The sequence below is a fragment of the Melanotaenia boesemani genome, chromosome 17 (genome assembly GCF_017639745.1).
Source record: "Melanotaenia boesemani isolate fMelBoe1 chromosome 17, fMelBoe1.pri, whole genome shotgun sequence".
NCBI lineage: Eukaryota > Metazoa > Chordata > Actinopteri > Atheriniformes > Melanotaeniidae > Melanotaenia > Melanotaenia boesemani.
In genome coordinates, this window is record NC_055698.1 from 5,654,612 (window position 1) to 5,679,760 (window position 25,149).

Consider the following 25,149-nt stretch of genomic DNA (forward strand, 5'->3'; position numbering starts at 1 on the left):
AATGGGAACTTAGATTTATTCTTGGCCTCAATCAGAAGATACTTGACTCGACTAGGGAGGTAGAGGTAGTTGCAATAATTAAGAAAACACACATTAGACAGGTGCCTTGTATTAATATATATATGTACAGGAAAAGAAAAAATAAAGCAAAAGAAATTAAAGTGACAGTGTAGTGTACAGTAAAATTACTGTTCTATAAAAACAAAAGTAATGTAAACAAGTGTTTTTCTTCAATTTCGTTTTATTTAATTTTCAGAACATAACATTTATTTATTTATTTACATAAACAACAAATTTTCTATTTCCTGAAGTACTAGTGCCCATGTCTCTTGAAATGTTTTATCTTTAAACTGTAATTTTGCTGTTATTTTTTCCATTCCCATCACATCTTTCACCCTTTCCCACCAAAGATCTTTGCTGGGGGATTGTGGTTTTAGCCAAGAGACTGTTATGAATGTTTTTGCAATTGTAATCAGTATTTGAATTATTTTCTTATTTTTGATTAACACAGTTTTTGGTATAATTCCCAACAAGAATATCTGCAACTCTAGATTTAGTTTTTCCTTACACATTTTGAACGATACAGAATGATTTTTTTATCACTTAACAGCACAATTAAATTAAATGAATTTCCATTTGCTCAAGAAATGAACAAGTGCATTAACCTTAATTAATAACCTTAGACGCAATATAAACACAATAATACTTTTGTTTTAACAGGTAAGGCACACTTCAGTGAGCAGCGTCACAGCAAAAACCGGGCAGCTCTGCTGATTGCCAGTCTGCTTTTGTTTTATTTTCTGTGTTTCTGTGTGTTTATTTGTATTCCTTGTATTTGGAGCTATTCTGGTTCAGTCTAGGTCGGCTCAGCTTAGTTTTTCTACACTCAAAAATTTGAAGGAATTTTCCGTTTTAACTTTTCACAATAGTTTGACTTGTATGTTTTTATAGTGCACATTGCATCTTGGGAACAAGAACTTCTTCCAGCACCACCACCATCTGGCATGTGTTTCACTGGGTGTAGAAATAATGCTGGATAAGAACCTAATAGCTGGATAAACTTAATTTAATTTTTTGTTACAAATTCAAGCAAATGTCATATTTGGTTCAGCTGTTCTCTCTTTCGTTCAGTGTGAAAGTGACGTGTGATGAGTCTCATGGCTGGTGAGGCACTGACTTCCTTAGACTCTGATTTACAATGGTAAGAACTTAATATCTATTCAACTGGCAACATATTGACCACTGGTAATGTTGCATATCTCATCAGCATTCCTCGATCTCACACCAACACAAACACACACACAGGAACATATTTGATCTAGAAAGACGATGAATAGAGCAAATTTGCTCCCTTTTTATGTTCTAAACATTTTATATTCATTCTAAAGAAATTAAAATATAGAGATGTGAACACAAATTCAATCTTGATCCTCAGTTAAATTCAGTTGTTTTTAAAACTTGAAAATCTGGTGATTTCATCAAGTTTACAGGTTCCTCATGAAGAGGATAAGTAGAAAAAGCAGAATAATTTACATAAGGTCACGTTTTAGTTTTTAAATATTCGTTTTATTTTATCTATCTTTTAAAATGAAGACATTCATTTGTGGCCTTACCTGTATTTGTATATGAAGTCTATGCTCCACGAAAAGATCTCTCTAAAGAGATGATAGCCAGAGAAGAAAATCTTTATTGATCTGTCTTATTTCACCTGTATGTTTGTTTTCAATTTTTCATTTCACTTTAGGTATATAATCCTCTATCTGGGGAGTCAGACAACGCAGAGCAGAAAATAAACAAACTGCTGTACCACATGACCTGCTGACTTTAGCTAACACTTTAGCACAGTAGCAACAAGCACCCGCCAGCTCACATGCGGCAAAGTCCTGTCTGCCTCACTTTACGCAGTTTATTGTCCGATCAACAAGAACAATTATGTTGCACACTTACACATTCAGTCATGAAGCTACTAAGAAGTTTGTGCATTTTGCTCGTGGTCTCATATTTTCCCCCAAATGTTCTCTAAAGACATTGAAGGCTTTTTACACTCGAGGTCAAAGATCTTGATTTACAGCTGCAACAGCAACCTATTCTATTCTATTCTACAGTCATTTAGCAGACGCTTTTATCCAAAGCGACTTACATTTGCGAGTAAGAACAACACAAGCATGAATTCAAACAAGATGGGATGTCATGATTAAGTGATAGTCAGACCGCTTTGAGTCCAGTTGGACCCAGATGCTGTCATTTAGTGCTAGAGGCAGTGCATATAATTTTTTTTCTTTAAGTCATTTGACTTGACTCATGAGAAATGTAAAACTGTGGGCTTGTTTGTTTTTAACTGGTGGTCAGTATTAAATAAATTTGCAGTAATTTGACATTCAGTTATAATTTTTCTTTACTATTCTTATCTCTGGTACAATCAGAAACTGCTTTTTCAATTTTACAGTTTATTATTGTTTTATTTTTATTTTTTTCCCATTGCATTTTGAAGAAGAAACAATTCATTTTTACATGTTTTTTAGTTTTTCTTTTTATTAACATATTGAAGATTAAATGATTGCGATTAAAACAACTTTAATCAAAATTGTTCACTTAACCTACAGCGAAAAATCAAACAAACAAACAAACAAACAACAACAAAAAACATTTTGGGCACCGGAATTGAAAGAGGATGTTTTTATGCAGTTTGAATTGCTGTCCACTGCAGTGACCACTGTGTGTACTTTCTTTTTATTTTTATTTAAATCTGAATAATTATTGATTATCCTAAACTGATGCTGAGTGTGAACATCAGCACAGAGTCTCTTCATGTTACGGCCAACTGACTCCTTCAGGCTTCTGTAGCTGATTTCATGTAAAAATCTGAAAGCTTGGCCCCCTTATTATTTCACAGAATAAATCCAGGACCAATCTGAACTCCTTTGTTTATCTGACTATAGTACATCATGGTATTTGATATTTTAATTGTGCACAATCATGATAAACAGAATAAATTCTCAGAAAGTTTTTGGGAATCAAACATAAAATCTTCAAACAGAAATAAAGGTGGAAAAACAGGAAAAGCTGGAAAGCAGCATGGAGCACTGTGTTTCAGCCACATGAGAGACAAACTGTAATATGGAGACAAGAGGCGACCGACTGATCGTTAGTGAAGTTTGTCTGGCTTCTGCAGTTCAACATAATCACAAACCTACTGGGACGAACATCATGTCTCCTTTTTACAAAAAGCAAAACAAAAGACAAAAGAAAATAAAAAATCCTGGAGACATCAATTTGAGGTGACCTTCTGTCTATGCGAAAACACATCCATGTTACAAGTCTGTGGGCAGTGAGGCAGCAGGGCCACAGCAGGCCAAGTGGTGCCAGTTTCTCTGGGGAGGAGGTTTAAGTGAGCACAGCACGGGCGCCTGTTGCTTAGCAGCACTCAGTAGCCCTGTTTCCCGATGCCGGGCAGTGAACTTCATTATGAGACGCCTGACAGGGGGATGTGGAGCGACACCTGGGACAACTCAGAGCTCTGCCAGAAGCCGGCTGCAGGATGTAGCTGCGACACGACTTTAAATGTCTGGAGAAATTGTAATGATTCTGCTCTGGGGGGACTGTGATGATCACAGTGGGCTCCGGCTGCTGCTGAACGCATTCACAGTAATGCTCTCTGCAGATGTTTAATTGACATTTCATGGGAGGCACAAGAAGATTATGTTCTGAAGTAATGACAGCCATCAACACTAAACAGAGCTAAAAATAACATAAAACAATAGAAGAGGCTGGATTTACACAGAGCATTAGATGGTGCAATGATATTTTCTATCTTTTCTTGTAATCTAAAATTCTTGATTTACAAATATCATTTCCATAAGAACTGGAAGTTTGAACACAAACTTGCTTGAATCTTTATTTACCAGACAGTTTGATGAATGAAATTAGTTGGGAGATGGGAAGACATAACCCTAAAGATGCTACCTTTTATAAAATTCAGACATATGCCCCTGAATCAACAGTACTTTTATACATATGCAAGTCACACATCCAGGGGGCACTGATACCCCCACATCCCATCACAGATGCTGCTGTTTTTCTGTTCTTTTTACCTGCCTTTTATGATGCTAAACGTTTACCCAGAAACATAAGTGGAGGACTATATGAAGAGGCTTGAAAACATAGCCTGATATGTGACTGTTCTGTACTGCCCTAATGGTAAGTGCAGTTCCGGTCCTCAAGGGCCACTATCCTGCAGGCCTTAGATGTTTCCTTGCTCTAATACATCTGATTCAAAATTCTGTTAATGATGTATTAACTCTTTAAGGCCTCCCAGTTTCACTGGAGTCAGGATGGCCCCAACATGTGCTACCCTATCAATTTTTAAACAAATTTTTCCATTACTGATCCAGTTAGGACCCACATTAGAAGCTCACCTGGGTTCAACCATGTGATTAACCAAGGTGGACCCTAAATAAAATATCCATTTTGAGCCTGTGCCCATTAAAGTAGTAAAACTTTGGCAGATTTTCAGACTTTCATGCCCCTTAACAAATGCATCCACCTTGCATCCTGTCTTTTCTGAGCTCTTTCCAGCCAGTAAAAGTCAGTTTGATGTTGTCTCATCTCTTGCTCTGCAAATTTGTCTTTCTTTTTTTCTCTTCTTCCAATACTCCCCTCTTTTTTTTCTTTTTTTTTTTTTTTTTGCGGAATCAGCCTTGATGCGCATTCAAAATCGCTGCAGGGCAGGATTGGTTCCAAAATGAGTCAGAAACAGAGTTTTAAAAGTGCAGCATGTAACAAAATTAAAGGTCATTGACAGAAAAATGGTATATATCACTAAAAACTGTTTTTGTTGGTATGTTATTACTTACTAAAATAACAGTTATGTTGTTATTGAATGAAACATTTATCTCTACTTGTGCACATACATGGAAGCTGCCATAGTGTGTGAAGTGAGAACCTCTGAGCTTCAAAATTGCAGTGCCAGCTTTGTTTAGTTTTGATGGCATAAGCATGGCCTTAAAAGGCAAATAGATGAAGACAGTACACATGTACACGGAAGTAATGCTGAAGTATTTGCATGTAGTTCAGGCGTTGCTGCACCTGAGGCCACTGGATCCACTCACAGATGAAAACGTGTGGAAAGACTTTGGCCACTGTACATTCAAACCTGTTCTTGGAATTTAAGTTAATTTCTCTGCTCATCTTTACCACAAGGTGTCAGTAATTCTGACTCACTGTACCTTTATAGTTGGAAACTTGTCTAGTATTACTTTAAGCACTGCACCTATGCACCAAATATACCAAATACAGAGAGTTCACACTGGGCCAGTTCCACAAGGGATGGCTGGAGCCCATCCAACATACACCCTAGACAGGCCATCAGTCCATCACAGGATCTACACAAAGATCTCACGGGTCAAATTTAGAATCATCAGTGAATGTTTTTGAACTCTAGCAGGAAGCCAAAGTACTTGGAAAACACATGCAACCTCCACACAGAAAGACCCCAGCAGAGGCCTGAACCAGGAACCTTCCTGCTGCGAGGTGATGGCGCTAACCAGCGCACCACCTCGCAGCACCATATTTATTATTAAGAGAAAAAAAATATTGATTGCAAACTTTGCAGGACAGCAGAGTGTTTTTTGTTTGTTTGACACAATATTACTTCATTTTATTTTTATGAGAACTTTGCACATAAAGTGAGAAAACAACTTCAGGCTGACAGTAGTTGATCGCACCAGCTCCCTCATGTTAAATAGTTTCATCCCCAAATCCATGATTTGGGGAAAAAGATACAAATTTGGTCTGAGTAATACTACTAAAAATAAATACTTTCACTTCTGTGAGTTTGTGTTTATCATTGTTGCTGCTCCTCATCCTAAGTGTGAGATTGCTGGCAGGGAACAAGGCAATCATCAGAGGAGGAACTTCACAGACAGCTGATGGAGTTAAACAGGAAGAAATTAGTGAAACATCCTTTCAAATGAAATACTCAATTTTGATTTGCCTTGAAGGTTGCAGAAACATGAGTCACCTTTGTTAATACTTATCTCCTCCAGGGTGTTTTATCATTGAAGCTATTCCCAGGCAGAGCTGTGCTGGGAGATGAAGTGAAAAACAAAAGACTGAACAGCAGTGCTACAAAGACTACCTGATAAGCTGCTGGATGACTCATTGTTGATTAGTAGTTTTCAAGGGAAGGGATGGCCTCTGGGTCTGTAAAAGTATGCGTGTGTGTGTGTGAATGCATATGAGACAGACAGCGTGGTTTACTCTGATTTATCTTAGATACTCTGTTATTGCAACCAATCTCAAGATTTAGGAGTTTGGTTGCAAAGTATCAGAAATAAATCAGTCTATGCTGCAGTTACTATCAAAACTTTTTCAAGTTCAAGTGGATGTAGACTTCACAGAGGGAACAATCATCTCCCTAACTGGAAATGCAAGACTATATTGAAACACTTCTGTCTGATGAATTTCAGACAATCTTTCCTGCAGCAACTATCTTCTTGGTATATTTTTAATTAGGACCATGTCTTAAAATGATTCTGTTAAACTGACATTATTTATTTAACAAAACTGAGCCTGAATGCAGAAGCTTGTATGGGAAAGTAAGTCCGACCTATCCACTGGATTAACTGATCAACATCAGTCTGAGCAACTCTATAAACGCAGGAGCTTTACCAGTTTGATTGTCAGAAGAATTCACGTGGGTGTTAACTCCATGTCAAGGAAAGTACATCATTCAACAGCATTTCTGCTGCTTTATTGTTCCCTACATAAAACAACAACAACCAAAAACAAAACAAAACAAACAAAAACAACTACAAATTTCACAAAAATGGGCCACAGCGTGAATACTATGGTAACCCTGGGGGGACATATATGTCATAATTAGTAAGAGACACATAATTTGGGAGCTTCGGGAGCACTTGAAGCACAAAAAGTGTGTTATTCTGCTTCCTGGAAATGGCTTTACTAAACTCTGACATATAAAATCCTCTTTCTTTTTTATACTTTTCTAAAAGTACTAAACATAGCATATCTTGAGGAAGACGAATACATATTTTTTGACATCTGAAGATAAAAAAATCCTTGTTAAAATCCTTGTTTTTCCCAGATAAAGATAAAACTTATCTAACAATGATATTAATATATAATAGCCATAATATAATATCCATACTGATATAAGTTATTTGACAAAAACATCAACAGACTTAACGTTCTTTGATAGAAAAAGTGGGCACAGTTTTGAACCCAAGTAGAATTTGTAAAAAAAACCTTCATTTTGTGTAAAAGTCCATCAGTCTCTGCTAGCAGCCTACGTAGATTTTGACCCCTCAAAAGTCGATTACATGGAGGACATTTAAGGGTTTTATTGTTTCTCTATTTTAATTGTAGTGGTGGATTTGTTATCGCTGGAAGATTCTGGTTGCAACTTCAGGAAGAGAGGGAATATATAGAGATATTCCTTAATTTCGGGTTCAGTCAGACTGTCACAGCTGAGGCAGCTTCAGGTTTCGTGGGTCTGTGTGAGGAGCCCTGATGATGTCTGGATGTAAGCTAATGTGCTTTTCTTTTGCCTCTTTTTTAATCTCTGCATGTGATTTGCTCTGAACTAAGTCTGTGTTTCTGCTACTATCTGTTATTTGCTCAACCTGTCACTATGAACTCTGTGTGCCAAGGAAGAAAGAAATCAGTAACTAGAAGCACTCAGAGCGCAGACCTCTGCTGAGCCAATGGGTCACTCACCAGAGAAAAACCTAACATAACAAAAGAAAGAAAGAACAATCAATATTTCAGTCAGAACAGCTGCATATCACTGAGTCTGAGCAATAAGTGAAGATTCCTGCTCTGTGGATCTAGGTAAAAACAAGCAGCAGTTGTGGGTAATTATCGGTCTGAGCAAGGTGTTATAATGTAATAGTGAAATCACCCAGCTGTGCAGGTTCTGTCTGACCTCGGACAGATACTGTTGGCTAATATGTTACTGTATATTTTATAGGAAATATGGAGCATGATATATGTCATTTAGTAAAGGAAAGAAACCCAACATCACTAAAGTTCTTAACACAACACTTCATCTCTCAATTTAAAACTCTACTTAAGGCATTTATTTTAGCTTTGAAATATTCCCAAAAGCTCTCTAGTCAACAGTGAGTTGATTCATTAAAGTACATAGAAAACAACCAACATAATAATGTAAGAGAAGTATAATTGTAGCAGTTTACGTCTTAGCTAATAAGATGCTAATAGTTGTGTAGTGGGCTTATAACAACAATGAAATAAGCAGGTAATTACAAGTAAGTACTGATATAATTGTCTCTGGTGGTAGCTCCGCTGGCAGCAGGCTGACATAAAAGTGGGAATGACACAGAAATAATACCTACTTTATAAATGGCATCAAAGATGTAAAAACTTGTAATTATCATAATAAAGGAATTAAACTAACCCTTTATCATTAATGAGCTAAAAATAAGTTGTTCACTTTGTAAGCTCTAACCTGGAATCAGGTGTGGTCGTTTATTTCAGTAACAATGAATCAGGGCTGCAAACTGAACAATAACATTTTTAGAATTATATGTAAAACTAAATACACACCTTTTTGTTTAAAATGATAAATTTTCTAATTGAAGGGATTCAGTCCTGCAAATTCAGTCAGTCCCTCTTAGACCCCCCCCCCCCCCCCCCCCCCCCCCCACACACACACACACACACACACACACACATACAATTGACACAGGTGTGAGTGTTGATGAGGACAAGGCTGGAGAACTGATGAATCCCCTTTCCGAATGTTTGGAATGCTTGTTTGGAGAAGACAAGGTGAGCGCTACCATCAATCCACTGTCATGCCAACAGGAAAGCATCCTGAGACCAATCATGTGAGGGGTTTTCAGCCAAGGGAGTGGGCTCACAATTCTGCCAAAGAACACAGCCATGAATAAAGAATGATACCAGATAATCCTCAGACAACTTCTCCCAACTGTCTAAGAACAGCAGGGTGACAAATGTTGCGTTTTCCAGCATGATGGAGCACCTTGCACCTTGTTCATGAACTATTTTACCTCAAGCAGTGATTTTTACATGGGAACATTTTCTGTATATATATATGTATATATATTATATATACACACACACATATATATATATATATATAGATATATATATAGATAGATATAGATATATTTGGTAAAAAAATTCCAACCTGCAAGCTGACTTTATTTTGATCTCAGCCAACTCCTGAGATAAGCATGTGGCTCATTAGCTGCTAAATTTCCCAGTATGTTCACCTGCTAGTTGCTTAATTCCATCCAACAATCCTCCCTCTGTCATACCAGCTTCTTCAGCCTCTCCCTCATTACCAAACTTGGCAGTAGCATATCTCAATTTGCACATGTGGTGTATCCCATATGTTAGCTATGTGTGTTTGTTGGCTTCTGTTCCAAATGGCTTCAGGGGGGTTTGCTGGGCTTCTTGAAGAACATACTGCATTCCTGCTCAAATTTATCAGGAAAAACACTTATAGGAGGAGACTACTTAACAAAAATGACAGTATAACAATTCATGGAATACAGAAGAGCTCCGCTGATGTGCTCAGTGACAGAATTATATTTAGGACAGAAAATTGGACTTACATAGGCTACCTTGAGATTTAGGGAATCTCAAATTCTCTGGGGAGCTTCAGCATTTAACTTCGACATGCATCCTTTGGGATTACTGGCTTTATTGTTTAGGCTGCTCAGCCTCTTGCTCACACACCCTTTTTATATCATGTTTATCTTGCCTCACCTAAAGAGATGATTCAAGGGCTACAAATTCGAAGCAGGACCGTCCTTACTAAAAGCTGACTTTGCAAGGTTCCACTTAAATTTATAAATCCAGCAGGTTTTACACTTTCTGCTCACTAGACAAAAAAAAAAAAAAAAAAAAAAAAGAACTGACATCAAGATATTCTCCTTTTTCATTTGTCATTGCTGGTAGCTCCATGCCTGCTAACATAGTGACCTTGATATTATATCAGAACTGTTTCAGAAGAAATACGGAATGGTGAGTGTGGCACAAATGGTAGCTAGCACAACACATATAAACTGCTAGCTTACTAGTTCAGTTGTGCTTTAATTTCTTTATTTAAATGGTCATTAACAGGAGCAAAACAAGCTAGCAAGCTAGTTTTTCAAACAGATCAGCTGTGAGGTAAACTGATCCAAATTGCAGGATCTGAAGGGAAAAAGCAACAGTTCAGGTTTTATCTACAACCTGGATGAATTAAATTACAATCATCGTTATCATTGAGCTCTTATAAATAAATAAATAAATGAATAAATACTGGATATAAATAAATAATATAGAAATAAATACATGAATAATAGTGAATAAAAGCAAATACACAAATAAATAGAATAATTAACAGTGTTGGGGTAGTTACTCTAAAGTAATTAGGTACTACTTACTCTTTACTTCTGTAAATTGTAATGAAATGACTTGTTACTGCATTTGAAAAGTAGCTTCACTACTTATCACTTTACCATTTCTTAATTCACCGCGTGGACATGGTCAAACGTCATAGCTGAATCTTACTGCCTGTCTGCGTAGTGTTGTTACTGTAAATTTGAAAAGAAATGGCTTTGAAACCAGAAGAACAACATCCCTGTCTGTGGGAAGAAATGGACACACTTGTCTCATAATCATTTTATCCAGTATTTTTCTAAACGTGGGCAATTCAGTAGTCGACAGGGGGAGCATGTCTCCTACAGTGAACCCTGCAACTAGCTTTTGTCTTACCGGCTGCTGCGCTCCAGGAAATGTTGAAAAAAGCTTAGCTTCTGTAGGCGGGTCGGCTGCTTGTTTAGGCGGGTCGGCTGCTGAAGGACTACTTCCACTGACCGGCGAGCAGGATCTTTCTCCACAATTTTGGACTTAAACGGGACTGAACTGAAAATAATGCGAATATCGCCACTAACCAAAAGCCCGTATCTTCGACTTCAGCTCCATTTTTCTCCTTAGCTGGCGCACAATCAGCTACGTCATGCAAATCGATCTCTATGGCAACGTGTCCAGGCAAGTACACACACAGGCAGCATGCGTGTACCACTCAGAACTTTACACATAAACACGGCTCGAGTAACGCAGAAAAACACGTTACTGTAGTCCAGTAATTTCATTACCAAAATTTTAAGTGTAACGCACTACTTTACTTTGTTACCCAAAAAAGTAATATCGGTACTGTAACGCGTTACTTTGTAACGCCTTATTCCCAACACCGATAACTAGATATAGAGAAATAAAATAAACAAAATAAAATAAACAAAAGCCAGAAGTGATTTGATGCAAATTTGCAACACCAGGTGTTAAGGGGTTAAACATATATGTATGTCTGCAATAACATAATATTGGTTTCAAAATGTAGTTAAATGGACCTTCAGCAGAAGTCTTGTTGCATCAGAGCAGTCAGGCAATAATTGGCCTTTTTGCATCATTCTGCAAGTTATGATTTCATAGCTTTCGTTTGGTCCTAATAAACTTTTGATTCTGGAAAATACTTTCACTCATAACAAGCAGGAAAACAGGAAATCTGCTGTTTTCTACCAGGAGTCAAACAAACATTCCTGTATGAAACATAAGACATATGCAAACCTGAATGAAGCTTTTTTGCCTGCATGTTTTAAGTTATTCTGTGGAATCCTGCTATGCCAGTCACTTATCACGAGTGTATGAATAAAAGCAATAGGTAAAACACTTAAAATGTAAATGTGATCTTTCTACAATGCTGGCAGGCAGCTCTGATGTTGGAATTGTCTTATTGTCAGAATACACTTGTGCCTTTGACATTTTTCCTTTAACAGAGGAGTTAAAATAACTAGCAGCTTAAAGACCGTCATTGTACCATAGCAAAGAATAGATTTAGTGTTTAAAGAAGCAATGGTAGCAAACAGTTCCCTGTAGGTAAACATGTGTTTTGTTTTTGTTTTTTTTTCCCTTTTCCAGACACATGAAACCCTTGTTGATGGGATTGAGACTCAGTCAGACAAGGTGTTTTCACCTCTGTACTGCCTGTTCTAACAAACCTTCATTAAAATGCCTTGACCTGTGGCAGTTTTTGCCACCGGGGCCCCTGACAGGCAGATTAACCTGCGGATCAAACAAGCAAAGGCGTCAGTTTAAGCAACTGCTCAACACTTGAGTAACGTTCAGTCTGTGTGTGGTGCTAATGAGGAACTACGTTGATAGGGTTATGAATTATGGATGATGCAAATTGCAAATGTAGAAATTAAATTAGGCACATTTGGAGCTTTCCATTATGCTGCTGCTTCAGTGTGTGATATGAGAATGTTAGTTAAGTGAGTATATAAAGAATGAAATGATTTGAACAATGGGTCTATTTTCATTTATCACTTGTATTATTTAACTGTACTAATATTATAAACTCTTTCACATGTATGTTTTATTTTATGCTTGCAATCCAATTGCAAATAGAGCTGTAATTTTTTAATATAAAGCTCCAGGTTATATTTTAAAGGGAAAACAGTTCAATAAAGAGGACACATTTATGAAACTTTGAAAGCACAAATTTCCCTCAAAGTAAGCAAAAAGGACTCCTACTCACTGTTCCGAATTACTAAAACCATCTGATCTCAACACAATACCTTCATCAGGCAGACAATTCTCATAACTGTAAACCAACCAATAAAAATCCCCCAAATTTAATTGAAAAACCAAAAATTCAAATGACTTCACACAAAATAAAGATAAACTTCTGGGAATGATTATCGCTCGGGGATCAATCAAATGTTTTGTGCTTTATTTCATTCAAGACTAGACCAATAAAACTGCAAAAGATGAGCAGCCCACAAAACAAAACGCATTTCATTCAATTAGTAAATTCCATATACACAGAATCTTAAAAAATATCAGCTTTTATCAGCTGCGGTGGGAACAGAAAACATCAAATACAAAGACCACATACAACTGCAATGAAAAAAGGATCTAGAGCTACTTTCTACACATTGCCTAGAGCACGTGCATCATTCACAGCTGAAAGTCACGTGTGAAAAAACGTTGCAGGTAAAATTCAGCCCTTCATGGAGATATATTCTCTAATGTTCACGACCTCTTTCAGCAGGACAATGTGTCCTATCCTGCCACAGGAATAAAGAAACACAGCAAGTTTGAGGTGGATGTATTATGGTTTGGGCTTATTTTGCTGCATTTGGGCCAGAACATCTTGGCATCATGGACAGAAAATCAGTTCTCCATCAGATCTTGATCTATTCAAGCATCTCTGGGATGTACTAGACAAACAAGTTAGATCCAAAGAGGTTCCATCTTACAGGTCACATGACTTAAAATATCTGTTACTGACAGCATTTTGCCAGATACCACAGTGTACTGATATCACGTGGCACAGCTCACTACTGTAACTGTGATGCTTCAACCTTCCTGTAAACAGAAGGAAACATAGCAAAGGTGAATAAGACTGGTTTCATGAAGGGAACAATAGTTTGATCAACCTGAACTTGAACTCCATTTACTCTGGCAGCTTCAGCCTGGTAGTGCTCCCACATCATCCAGCTCAGCAACCCTGCCCCTGGATTCCCAGGACAACAAACATGGCTGTGGTTTAGAAGTAGAAGGTTTTAGTTTCAGAAGGTAGGATTCGCTAAAAGGTTTGTCTTAAAGTTAATTTAAGTTATCTCTACTAATTCAAAGGTGTGTTAGGAACTGGCAGAGCACCCTAATAAGAGATGAGCAGATGATATTAAAGCTTTGAAGTTTGTCAACTTTCCTGAAGGACACTGCTTCGCATCAAAGGGTTGGAGCTGGTATATCTGCAAATGTCATGCTACCCATGACCTTCAAAGCTTCATATGTCACTGCTACCTCAGCTGATTCACAGCCATCCACAATATGTCTGGGTGGTTCGAAATCGAATATGAGAAGCGTCAGTATGCTTACATGGACAAGTTTTCCAATGAAAAGACTGACAGGAATAAAAATGCTTTATATAAACATAATCAGAAGATTCTGAAATTCAGGTAGAAATTATCGTACTGAACATGCCTCTTACATCAGCTGTAGGTCAACGCAACGTCATCTCGTACTTCTTTCTTTACAACGGAAATCTTTGTTTCTTCTACTGCTGTTTCCAAAAAGGTTATCCTACGCATATCAAAAACATTTATTCTGTTTAAACATTTGATGCATGAAAACACGTCATGATTGGAATAACGTTTTCAGGGTCATGTTAACAGTGTAGGTCTGATCAGAATTTTAACCGGATTAAAGAAATGACACGCATGTAAATGTGATATACACACACACACATATAAATAATATGTTAGAATAAAACTTGTTTGTCCCTTGTTACTTTTGCTTGTGCACAAGCAATCCTTTAATAAATACCATACACAACCTAGCCAACACAGTTGTAACTTTTTTCATAAAACAAATCTTTATTTACAAATTCTTTTGCCAGAATAGATTAACAACAACATTCTTCTATAACCAGGACATTGGTCATAGCCTTTTTTTTAACTGTTATTGCTGACATTATTTAAAAACAGCAAATTGCTGTTAATTTGCTTTGACTTCCCTCAGATGTCACCATTGGTAGTTTAACTGAAGCCCTGAAGCTTCACACTTTTCCCAGCACATTTAAGAAGAAAACATCAAATCTTCATGAGGCTTCACTTCCCCATCCCCACCAACAGACAACTTGAGAAATGCACCTCCTATCAGGACACCTCACCGACTCCCAGGGCTTCAGGATATCACAATGATATCTCAAAGCAGATATGAACTCACAATGAAACCAGTTCAAAACATTAGAGGAAATACTTGCAATGCTCCTTAACTTCTTACAGTACCACCAGAAAGCTCATAAGTCAACATTTATGGGCTGTGTAAGCATTTTTGTCAGGGACCATCTTTGAGTCACCATGTTATCCCACTTCCTACTATGGTTTTTCAAATATATGAAGAATGACTCAACAAATCTGCACTGAAAAGCTAAACTTGGTCACAGTGGAATATCTGTGGGAGAAGCTGTTGCACTAAATTTGTGCCTACAATGATATAAAATGAAAACTTTTCCAGGAGCTGCTTAGGAGTTAAAGTCTCAAAAACTTCTGTGAACCCACTTACATCAGATTTTTATTTGGGCATATAAGTCAAATATAAGTAAAATTTCCACAAGTAATAAGGTGTGAGCTCATTTCTTTCACAGACATACTTTGTGTTTCTAGCTGATAAGACTGGTGTGTTTTACAAGCAGCGTTTTACAGACTGCTGCAGTCTGTTTGTAGAAGCCCCCCCCACCACACACACACACACACACACACCCTTCGAGATTCCCGCAGAACATGACCCTCCATTTTCAAAATGTGTCTTAAGTGACCGGACCTTTCTTGTGCTATTATCATTCATTAATGAGTGTAATTCTCTTTGTGCTGTGGCACACAAACACTAGCATTCGCCTGTGCACACACCTGTGTGTGGCAGGGCTCTGTGTGGAGGTGCAAATATGTCTGTTCCCAAGACAACAGCAGATAATAGAGGCATTAATAACAAGGCAAACAGATGACACAGTTCAGCGCTGTGGCACAAACGCATCCCATCAATAACATCAAAGAAAGACAAATTAAATTAAAAAAGACTATATTTTTTGGTGACAATGAAAATGATTTTTCTTGAAGATATTGTTAAAATGCACCAGAATTTCTTTAGTAGATGGTTTTTGTCTCCCTAGATAAAGAAAAATAAACAGAAGCTTTGTGAACATGCTATATTTTTAAGTCTGTTAGATTGATAACAGACAGCACCCAAGTGGACATTGTTCGATTCCATAAATGTCACCGTTGATGACTCTGCCGGTCATCTGTCTGAGTCCCCAAACAGCCGCTGTAATTATCTGGTATTATCTGGTCTGGAAACGTAAGGTCAAAAGTTGGCGCATGAAAGGTCAGACTGACAAGGTGAGACCTTTTTTTTCTCCTTGTAATGTACTGTAGTGTTTTTATGACTTCGTGTGTCTTATCACATACAGATAAAGACTTAGGACTTCACAATGACAGACAACTAAAGCTGGTACACATAAAGATTATCGGGCTGTTTTTGTCCCGATTTTTCCGAGCAAGGATGGCAAAAACCCGATTATCTTAAGTCTTATAAGATTTAATGCCATTTGTAACATATCATTTGGTCTGAGGTGTGTTAGGAGCGACTTCGTTCCGACAACTGGCTCTGAAACGGGTCGTGGCCGACAATCGGAATTATTGGACATGTTCAATATTTACGACCAAAAAACTTCATGTGTGTGTGGAAAACCAGCGACTCCTGAGTTGTGACTGTGTAGATGGTGACATGGAACGGAATGTAGCCAATCAGAGAGCGAGCTGACAGGGGAGCAAGGAAGGACATAAAGTCCGTGTTCATGAAGTCTCCAGTCTGTTGTTTTTTCAGTTCTGTCTTTTTCTGTTAATAGTAGTCACAAGACCACCATCATTCCCCCATCTTGTCCTCTTCCATGCTGGGTGTTGTGTTTTCCAGTTGTTGCCATGGTTGTTTTTCTTCGTTTTTCTAGTTGCTGCTATGTTTCTTCTTCGTTTTTATTATATCATGTTTGTTTACGTGTGACTTCTGGCTTGGAGGACTAGATTCTAGATTGGTTGCAGGACAGGATTGTGTGTGTTATTCTGTGATGACATCATCGGAGCACACCACACACAGTACAATCAAAACTGTTAAATGCCTGACTTTTTATCTGCACGTGTCAAGTCTCGGACAGATAAGAAATCTCATCAGATTTAAAAAATCCTTATGTGTTTACCAGGCTTGAGGAATCCCCTGTCCAGTTTTAAAGATGCCTGCATGTGGAAGTGATGCTTCTCACTGTATCTGAGTCGTTGCCGTACACTCTAGGCCTGCTGAGACGAGGCTCAAATATCCAGAATTTCTTAGTGTAATGTTTTTGAATAGGGAAACTTGACACGGGAAGATTTGCTGACTAAATCAGCGATAATTTGTCCACAGAGTTGAGTCGTAGCACCAATCAAGTGACAGCTCTCATCTCTTTACAGCTGCCACAGTAATTCATTATGTTCTAATTACTCTCCTGGAAAATAATTCAGGCAATAAGCATCTATATCAATTAATTTGCTAATTTGGAGAAAAATGGGAAGAAGACAGACGGCTCATTATACAAATTTGTTTGTACATGTGATTATGTCTGCCTTTCAAAAAGCCTAAAGCAAGTTTTACCACAAATATTTTTTATAATTATATTTACTTTTTTCTTAAGATACTTTTTTAATGCATAAATTAGAAGAAAATCTGTGGAAATGTGTAAGAGGGATTTCAGTGATATTTGCAGCTACCACTGAGCCTCTAGTACCAGAGCGCAGCATATTTATCTGATTTCTATAAAATCTATAAATAGTCTGTTTGTGTTGCATTAGCAGCAGATATTTGTAGGTTTAACTCTTCCTATAAGGTTGGACATTTCTGTTAATGATTCTCTGTGCAGGCATGCTACTTTATCAAAATTCTAAAGTTTAATGTCTCAAAACATAAAGAAAAAAAAGCAAAATAATCTAATTCTTACCAACTTTTAAAATTGGGCATTACATCAGCACGAAGATCGCACACTAACAGTCAAGCACTGCAGTGGACGGATGAGGACTAACATTTTACAGACATAAATTGAACACTGTTAGAAAAATTCTCAATGAACGACAGACACTCAGATCGGGGAGGAGACACAGCTGTTTACTGCAATTGCTGGAGTTCACAACACTGCCAGCAGACAAGTTGAACACAGGCTAGCCGACAATGTTGAAACTAGCTCCTAACTCAGGACACTTCTTTACATACCCCATCCCCACTGGGAAAGTTGTCTTTCTTCCACTGGTACCGAACCCCTGGAGTGAGGTTCACGTTGACAGGAGATGGCAATAAGGTGTGTTTTACTATTGTTTTCACTCCCAGGGCCACAAAAGATAACTGTCCTGTGAAAACAGTTCTGGTCACAATCATTAAATGACTAGATTCAATTTACAAGATTTTTCCATCAAACACCTTCCAGACAACTTAATCATGAACTCCTCTGATTGCCCAACATTCCAAAGTCAAATGTGTGGCTATTTGTCTGACAGCTAAAACTTGTCTGAAACTGGTTCATAGAGCAGGACAATCATCCCAAACACAGCCGCACATCTATACACGATGACTGAATCAAGGCTGCAAAGACACAAGTCTGCAAACCTTGAGAAATTGAAACAATATTTATAAATGTGGCTAAAATTCCCCCTCAAATGATGCAAGAGTCAGCTGAAAGTAGTTCTACAAGCTGTTGAATCATGGAGAATACTTAGATTTTAATATTAAGATGTGGTAAGGATCAGATGATTTTTATTTTTATTTTTGGTATAATGTCCCAATATGTAAAACCTCAGCTTGAAGATAAATTATTTTCTGCCTTGCATAACTAAATAGTGTGCAAAATTCAACTGATTAAAGGAATGAAATGATTTTATCTGTTTTCAGCAGCCATTTGAAACATTTCCTGCAAACTTAAAGATCAGCATCTTTAAATCTACATGATATAACATTTAAAATGTCGCTAGATCTCTGGTGCTATCGCTAATATTGTCAACAATTTATCAGGAACGGTAGTGTGTAACGGTGGTGTAAATTGTGATGGATAGCTTGTGCTTTATGTGATCTACAGAGGTTTTCCAGGCATTTATATCCTGGAATATACTATCCAGCTGCAAATTGTCAATTGTCAGGGGTCACCAATTCTGCTAAATCACACCTTATTCAAATGAATGGGTTATTAAGAGGCTTGTGCAGAACTTAACAAACTATTGTCAATCCATTTAATTTGAATCAGGTGCGTTGCATCTAAAACCTGCAGGACACTGGCCTAATGGGTCCTGAGTTGGCGATCCCTGCTCTTGACTGCAGTGTGGGTCTAAGAATGGAAAGAAAAAAACATGAATTGGTTGAATATAATCAAGCACTGCTTTGAAAGCTGTAGCCATAAAGATTTGTGGGATGGTATCATTTTTTTTTTTTTTTCAAAAGATGGTCCAGTGTCACACAGCGTTGATGTTTGCAGGAGATTTCGTACCCAGTGGAAACTACAAGGAACCAATCTACGAAATATCCAGGGCAAAAAATTATTAATCATGATAAAACATTACTTTAGTTCCGTACTGCAGTTTTCACCTTAATGGGTACATGGGTCCAGTTTCAGCAGTTTCAAATTTTTTGTCCACTGTGGGTTTTTTTTTTCTTTTTTTTTTTTGTATTTTGAAAAAAAAAAAAAACAAACAAACAAAAAAAAAACAGCCAAAACAAACAAAAAAACTAAAACAAAAGCAGAAGTATGAAAAAGCAAAGGAATCTGTTAAAATACAGTTGTTAATAAAATATGCCTCATTGCAGAATTTGAAGGAAAACTGATTTTTTGCACTCTATTGAAGACAGAAACAAACACAACCAAGCTGTTGCAGTACTTGTCTAGCTTGGTAAAAACACTGTGCAGTACCAAAAAGAGAAGTTGTTCCAAAGAAACACAAATAAAACTAGAACTGCAAGCAGTTATAACCGGGTCTAAGCCCCCGAAGCACTCGCTTCCCCCGGCTGTCTCTGACCGCCATCGCCCCATGCGGCCCTCATCCCAGGTATGACTTCGTAAGAAAGAAACTTGATTTCAAAAAATGCCATTTTGAATGTAAATAAATATTCATGAAAAATACAAAGTTTATCAAAATTACTAGAAAATATTCACAAATGATACCCACCGTTCCAAATGCTGTGGCTTTTTGGATGAGCCTCAGATTGATTTCTGCTAAAATTATTACGTGTAATTTGCGGTTTATGGCAAAATTGAAAAAAAATCTTGTACACTGATGCTTTGATGAACATATTGTGGGCAAGACTGTGTGTGAGACCTGCCTGTGTGTGTGTAATACATTAGGATTCCAGCACGCTGGAGTGCTGGAAACTGCTGTGTGCTGCTCCCGGAGGCTTGGATCCCTAAATAATGATCTATGGGAAATCGAGACAAGGAATTCAGGTTTAAGGACTGTCATTAACATTTTGCATTGTTCATTTTGAGTCAAATCAAGTTCAGTGCAAACAGCATGAGCAAGATTACTATCAACTTGTTCTGTCATGGAGATAAGGGTTTGATTTTTCTGCCATTTTCATTTATTCTCTTAGTAGTAAACAAGCAATACCAAAGCTCAGGCTAAGATATGATCTGTAATTGTAATTGTCTTTTTCCTGGAGAAGGCTGTAGAGCAAACTAATTCTCATGTTGGTTTTTCTGTTTTGATTGTATCATAGAAAGGTCTGGCACTGCTTCAAGCTACCTATGCAAAAAAAAAAAGAAAAAAAAAAGAAAAAGTGAACTATTAATGTGAACTTCTTTGCTAAAAAAAAAAGAAGAAAAACAGCATTGATGTTTAATATGCAACCAGGGTTCTTAACGTTTTTGACTTTGTCCATCCACATATTAGCACTATTTTGGTTTAATTGATCAAAGTCTTTGTATTGAATACCTAAACCAAATCCACTTATGGTAAAACAAGCTAAAACATTGTCAAATAGGTGACATGGTACGATGAGAACCTGCACGTACAAGATATTAAGGGTTTACTACCGCAAAAAATAAGAAACTACTGACTCAATGAATGATGGTTATAATATGATATGAAGTATCTGTAAATGGTAAAAGTATATGAACATTATTAGTTGATGTAATGACAAATGGATGTGAGTGAGATTCCTGTTGTATGTAAAGAATCAATTTCTTGACTTGGGATGCATTGTAGCACGGTGGTTAGAAGTAGTTTCAAGTTTCAAGTTTAGTTTATTTGCCATTTGCAGAAGGAAACCATGTTGGAAAAAAACAGCAAGGAACTCAAAGTGCATTGTCACATTTAACAGACAAAACAACAAACGACCACAAGCCTAAGAATACAACACATAGACACATCCTAAAACGCATAATACTAAGAACAATAAAAACACTAAATTAATAATAAAAAAAAACACTGTATAAAACGCTGTATAAATAAATAGCAGTAAAAATAACTAAAACAGTAAAATGCATGTCTAAGGCATTTCAAAGTGCAGTGTTCAAAGTCATGACAGCTTGTGGAAAATCCCAGTTTAAATTCTGACTAGGACCTTTCTCTTTGAAGTTACATATTCTTTTCTTGCCATAGTTTGTTTTCTTTGGGTATTCTGACTACCACCAATCATCCAAAATAAATGATTAGGATATCTCATGATTCTAAATTGATCCAAGGAATGGGAGTGTCATGGCATCATTGGTTTTTGTGTTAGGTCTGTAATGGACTGTATGGATGAATTGCCCAGGCTGTACCATATTTCTAGTCCAATGACTCCTGAGATAGTCTGTCAGTCTCCAGTCTGACTATGACCATGCAATGAAATAAGTAGACATATACAATGTATGGATGAATAGATTCTCGTAAGGCTGAAGGAAAAAGAAAAAAAAGTTGGTCCTTACCAATCCAGTCCCACAGCTTGTATTTAAATGGATTCAAGACTTTTATTGACTGCCACATGAGTGGTCAACCAACAAACATCAACTCAAGGACAATAGTTTGTAAATTCTGTCAATAAAAAGTACATTGCTCCATAATAACCCTTTTCAATTCATAAAATGTGGTGGTGGAAGTATCATGATTTGGGCTCCTTTTAGCCACATCTGGGCCAGGACATTGACGGAACATAAATTCTTCTTTTATCAAATTGCACCAGTAAATGTTAGAACATCTGTCTGAAAGTTGGTCATACAGCAAAACAGCAATCACTTTCTAACTCCAAAAACAGGCAATTTATGAACCAGGTTAAGGTTCAAAGTTCTTGTGTGGAAATTCAAACAACATCAGAGTGTTGTTCAAAAGAAACACATTTTGAGTTATTAAATAATTCCAATAATCTGATCTGCGCGTAAACTTTTCATGGACTACAGAATTTCAATATTCGAAAAACCATTGTATACATTGCACGAGAAAGAAATCTGATGCAAGAAGACATCAGATTACTGGGGAAAAATCGAGGTGTGCCAATCTCATTTCTCATAATCACGTAACTACTGTTAAATTGCCTGACAAAGCATTACATTATGTTGCTTATATGGTCACTTGAATAATTTGATAACTCCAGAAATCAGATAATTATCACATTATTGGTGTACATGTAAACAGGCTTAATAATATGTAATAATGGATCCCTTTACTCAGGAAAATTGAGGGTCACGTATTACATTTTTATTTTATTGGCTTATTCAGGTGCCTCTTACCAATATAGTGGATTTGTTTAACAAATACTGTAATGTCTGATAACATACTGTATGCATGTCAACAAACATGCAAAAAATTCAGACCATTTAAATCTAATCTGAATTTAAAACTTAACTATGCAAGTGTTTACATTACCGATTAATTCCACTAATGAAGCTTCAGATTCATGTAGTGCACATGCAAATACATGTGTTCTTTTCCCAGTGCTCCTCAACCCAGGTCTTTTTTTTTTCTTTTAAGGGCATAACTAAAATACATGCTTGAGTGGGCGGAAAGCCAAATGGGAAAAGACAGAATCAATATTTGAGAGTGAAAAACACAACTTATTCAGGCCATATGAATAAATGAGTAATTTTTTTTTTTTTTTTACACCAAATATATGATGTCTCCTTTGGAGGGCAGTTTCTGAATTGATGCTTTGCAAACTGATGGTGGGTGTTTCTTGGCTATGATTTGGCTTTTAATACTTGTAGCTATGGCCTGTTTGAGAGGAGAGATAATCAATATGACTCTCCGTTTTAAGCCCCTGCATGCTCTGGAGCAGTCAGCTTCATTCATGTTTAAAAATCTTAAGTAACTTTAGAAAATATAATGCAATGCACATAAGGACATTCACACAACATTTAAAAAATGAATCTTGGTTCATAGTTTGGATCCTATTGTTAGGACAGGTTGATTGTTACAGGTTGATTTTTAAAAGTATGTTTTTTTTTGTGTGAGTCAGCAGCTTGTAGTCTAAAGATAAAGTCCAATTAAGCTAAAAGCTTCACTGGCTCCCACATAACTCCAATCCCTCCTCCAAACTCCTTTACCTCACCGGAAACTTCTGACTAATTGGAAGCCCCTCCTGCCATAATCTTTGAGACCAAATAAGATTAATGAGCAGGCACATTTCTGTGGCATGCACCTATTCAATACCTCTTTTGGCAGCAGTCGCAGACTCTTAGTGAGATTTCTTGCTTGGTCATGTTTGTAAACAAAAGCTGATCTTGGGCTTTTTTTTAAGCAGCAGTTACTGTAGTGCTAGCGGCAGCTGGCGCTTCACAAGCACTTCAGGGAAATCTTTCTGCATAACTGATTTTTGCTGTCTGTCTTCTCTTCTCAGGCTATGGCCATGCAGCACCAGGAACTGATGCAGGAAAGGCCTTCTGCATGTTTTATGCCGTCCTGGGAATTCCTTTGACTCTCGTCATGTTCCAGAGTCTGGGTGAGAGGATGAACACTTTCGTCAAGTACCTCCTGAAACGCATCAAGAAGTGCTGCGGCATGAGCATAACTGACGTGTCCATGGAGAACATGGTGACCGTGGGGTTTTTCTCTTGCATTGGCACGCTGTGTATCGGGGCAGCTGCCTTCTCCCATTGTGAGGAGTGGAGCTTCTTCCAGTCTTACTATTACTGCTTCATCACATTAACAACTATAGGCTTTGGGGACTTTGTGGCCCTACAAAATAACCGAGCCCTCCAGAAGAAGCCCCTGTATGTGGCATTTAGCTTCATGTATATCCTGGTGGGCTTGACGGTTATCGGGGCCTTCCTCAACCTGGTGGTGCTCCGCTTCCTGACTATGAACAGCGAAGATGAGCGGCGGGATGCAGAGGAACGAGCCTCACTCGCTGGCAATCGGAACAGCATGATTATCCACATCCAGGATGAATCGCTGCAGCGAGGTCGACGGCGGCGGGAGCCCTACAGGCCAGAGGTGACTGACCTCCAGTCGGTGTGCTCCTGCATGCACTATCACTCGCACGACTACGGCAGCTCCGTTGCAGGGATCGGAGGCCTGGGCTGTGCCTTCTCCCATCAGAACTCGTTCAGCTCACAGTTAAACCCCAATCAGTACTTTCATTCGGTTTCCTACAGGATCGAGGAGATCTCACCCAGCACCTTAAAAAACAGCTTCTTTCCTTCGCCCATCAGCTCGGTGTCTCCAGGCCTTCACAGCTTCACAGACAATCACCAGCTCATGAGGAGAAGGAAATCAATCTAAAACATTCACAGGACAAATGAGTTTTCATGTTTTATATACAAGGTCAAACAGTTTCAATGCTGCTCCTCACTAGATTTTATTTTAGCACTTGTTTTTTTCGCAGTTTGGTTGTAATATAAGTATTTCTGGGAACCCATGATGAACATTTAGAGAACAGCAAGCAAGGACACAATGAGATGCAAAGCATGAAGCATGGATGTCTATTTTTTCAAGGGATTGCTCCATTAAAAAACTACGTACTACAAAACTTCCTTATTACAGATTTACACTACAAAATTGATATATTAACTTTGGTTTCATACTAAATGATGCACACTGGAAGATATGCTATTTTTAAAAGAGGGTATGCTCGTTTCACCTGAACTTGAAGAAGCATTTATTATTAGATATTATTCCATTGCCTCACTGCAGAGAGTTTAAAATGACTTAAAGCATCAGGTATTGTTTTCTATAAGCAATCATTAATTTCAAAGGTTTCACCTCACATAAGCCAAAATGTTGCTGCCAATATTAGCATGTGAATTAGATGTCATTTACTAGTATGCCATGGTTTTGTGATTTTGTTTACTCTGTTTTTTATAGCAGATGTATAAGTTTCTATTTGTCTTTGATTCAAAGGATCATTCTGATGTTATTGGTAATTCCTGCTCATTAAGAAGGATCCAGTTTGGTTGCAAAAGCTTTCATTTTATGCTTAATTCAAGCATACACTACACTACGCTACCCAATTACAAAAGATTTTTCATTACAAACCATTACAATAGGTTTATTGTATATTCTTTCAAATTGGATTGGAATTTAAATAAAGTGTACATGTTTTCTTTAAAGA

General features: G+C 37.5%; 1 protein-coding gene across 1 annotated transcript in view; it reads left to right on the forward strand.

The window, feature by feature from the left end:
- The window catches only part of kcnk9 (potassium channel, subfamily K, member 9), a 51,806-nt gene extending 27,184 nt beyond the window's left edge, over window positions 1-24,622 (forward strand). Inside the window, exon 2 of the mRNA XM_042012418.1 lies at window positions 23,437-24,622. Coding sequence (XP_041868352.1) covers window positions 23,437-24,320 — 884 coding nt within the window. The 3' untranslated portion in view covers window positions 24,321-24,622. The remainder of the gene's footprint in view (window positions 1-23,436) is intronic.
- The last annotated feature ends 527 nt before the right edge of the window (window positions 24,623-25,149 follow it).